Genomic DNA, 2,487 nt, shown 5'->3' on the forward strand with positions numbered 1-2,487 from the left:
GCTGTAGCTGTCCTGTCATTATTCCTTGTATAATAAAAACAGCATTCTCACACACAGATGATTTTTCAAAAAGATCTATTCAAATTGGTACTTCTCTGTCTATTGCTGGGACACAGAACTGGACAGTGTACTAACTACAGAGGGAAAAGACATTTATCAAAGGCTTAATATCTAAAAGATGAGAAGAATTCATATTATAGCTCTAGCATGTGCTGAACTCAGATAGAAAATATATATATTTTTCTTTCCTGAAGACAAAAGGGAACTAGAAATGTCTTTTGCTACAGAATGATGATCTGGCAAAGAGAAACGTTTTCCATATACTGACCTTGGCGAATACATTGGCTACCCACTGCACCGTCCTTTTGTCTCAACTCCTACCTTTACATGTTTGTCTTCTGAGAGTCTACGGCCATCCTAACAGCAATAGGGCAGCACCTTCAGGCTGAAAAGCTAAAAAAGACTTACTTAATGAAAAAAGATGTCTAATAATAACTATTAATAAGATAACTTCATGACATTCGTGTCAAAGTGCATGTTGCTGGCAATTCTTTTTTTCTTTTTCTTTTTCTTTCTTTTTTTTCTTTTTTTTTGCTATAGGGCGTGTGCGCTTGCCAGAAAGAGAGAGATAGAGAGACAGAAAGTGAGAAATCACCCTGGGGGTTGGGGGATGGCCACACCACAATCCCTTCTCCTCCATTCTGCTCTGGGGATCTTGGGCACGCACACACACGCTCCTGGCATGAGTTTAAGCCACTGGGTCCAGGACTCGAACCGCGGTAGACTACATGGGAGTTGAGCGACATAGTCATTATGCCAACTTTTGGTCCCAGCAGCAATTATTTCTTAATAAATTCTTAAAAACTGCCAAAGGGGATGCGTGCTGCCTAAAGAAAGACAGAGGGAGAAAGCCCTCTCGCCAATGGGGCATGGTTATGCTGTGAACCCTTCTCCCGTTCTCCATCTTGCTGGGATGTGGGGCACACACACACATGTGCCTGGAATGTTTTTCAAGCCAGCGGGCTGGGGATTCCAACTGTGGCCCACCTCGTGGGATCTAATTCCTGCTATTAACCACTGAGCCACGCGAACAACCCTGGGGTTAATCTCTATTTCATTACAAAGAAAACAGAAATGTGCTACTTTTGATGGTAAAAGGAACAGAGTTTTCCTGTCATTAGTTTTTCTGGATGACAGGAAATGTAATCATTCAACATTCTGGATGGGAAAAAGAAAACACCGCATGTCACTGAAATGCCATCTCCGTAAGAAGTCACCTATAGTACAGAAATAAATGCTCTGAGGATATAAGCCCAGATTTTTAAAAAGCCATTTATTTTAAAAAACTGGTTTGTCAAATCACATACACGAGCAGATACACAACTACCAAAGTGGCTCCGTAATAGACACCAGTGGGGCATTCACCACACAGTACCTGAAAAATACAGCTAAAAAAGAGGAGTCTGTTGAGTATTTAATTTCAGATTCCTACTTGACTCCCTTGTTGAATGGCTTTAAGTTAGCATAAGTGAGTGAGAGGCAGAGTCCCAAGTATAACAGCGGCTGCCTCAGGGCTCCACTGATAAACAAAACAAAAACAAAAACCATTTTCCCCTCTGCACAAGGAAAGCCTATCCTATTATTATTTTTTTCTTTGTGAAAACAGAAGCCGAGTTTTTCTTCCCAAATGGTTCAGCATTCTCAATCAAAAAGTGTTGTGTGGAAACCTAGGTATTGTGCTTGTCGAGTCGAGTCGTTTAGTTTTCCTCACCTTCTGATTCAGATTCTAGGAGAGAAAAAACAGGAAGTTAGGGATTTTCCTCCAGCATCCTTTAAATTGGTTATGAAGGAGTTTCTAGTCAACTGCCTCCACCCCCACCATCACCCCAGGACACTTGCACCTATTTGGGTAAAATAGTCATACAGAGGTCTCCAAAAAGTTTATGAGAAATGTGTATTATGAAAAGCTTATGCATGGAGTGTAAATTTTTTTCGGGGGGGGGGGCACCAAAATAAACTTGTACTTTAATTCCATTTCTCCATAAAAGTCTCACAGTAAATAAAGGTGGATAGTAAACTCTTCCTCCTTTTTACTTTCAAGTGAACATTGTTTTTCTAAAAAGACAACATGCTGGCATATGCCATCGGAGGGTGTTTTTATCCTTTAGAATCATCTAAAATAAACTTCTTATTCTTAGTTCAATTCAATCTCATCTATTCTTCCACCATGTATTCCCATTTTAAACACCAGTCCACTGGTAGAGGAAATATAAAAATCTATATAATCCCCAGTGATTAAGACAAATGTATTTCTTACTCTTTCATCTCTAAGGATTATTTCCTCCTCTTTGTCCTCCACTAAGGTGGATACTTTTAGAGCCTCTGTTTTTCTTTGCCATGCAGACATTTTTTATTGCCTTGATTTCAGGAAAGGCTAAGATGTAGGCAAAGTATTTGATATGGAAGATACCTAAAGAACTTGAGTTT

General features: G+C 39.7%; 1 protein-coding gene across 2 annotated transcripts in view; it reads right to left on the bottom strand.

Annotated features, from left to right (window-relative positions):
- Positions 1-1,316: 1,316 nt before the first annotated feature.
- BZW2 (basic leucine zipper and W2 domains 2) overlaps positions 1,317-2,487 on the bottom strand; it is a 55,466-nt gene continuing 54,295 nt past the window's right edge. For both annotated transcript variants that reach the window (XM_006165788.3, XM_027767219.1), the window contains one exon: positions 1,317-1,786. In XM_006165788.3, coding sequence (XP_006165850.1) covers positions 1,758-1,786 — 29 coding nt within the window. In that variant the 3' untranslated portion in view covers positions 1,317-1,757. The remainder of the gene's footprint in view (positions 1,787-2,487) is intronic.

This window comes from Tupaia chinensis, unplaced genomic scaffold (genome assembly GCF_000334495.1).
Source record: "Tupaia chinensis unplaced genomic scaffold, TupChi_1.0 Scaffold144031_1, whole genome shotgun sequence".
NCBI classification, from domain to species: domain Eukaryota; kingdom Metazoa; phylum Chordata; class Mammalia; order Scandentia; family Tupaiidae; genus Tupaia; species Tupaia belangeri.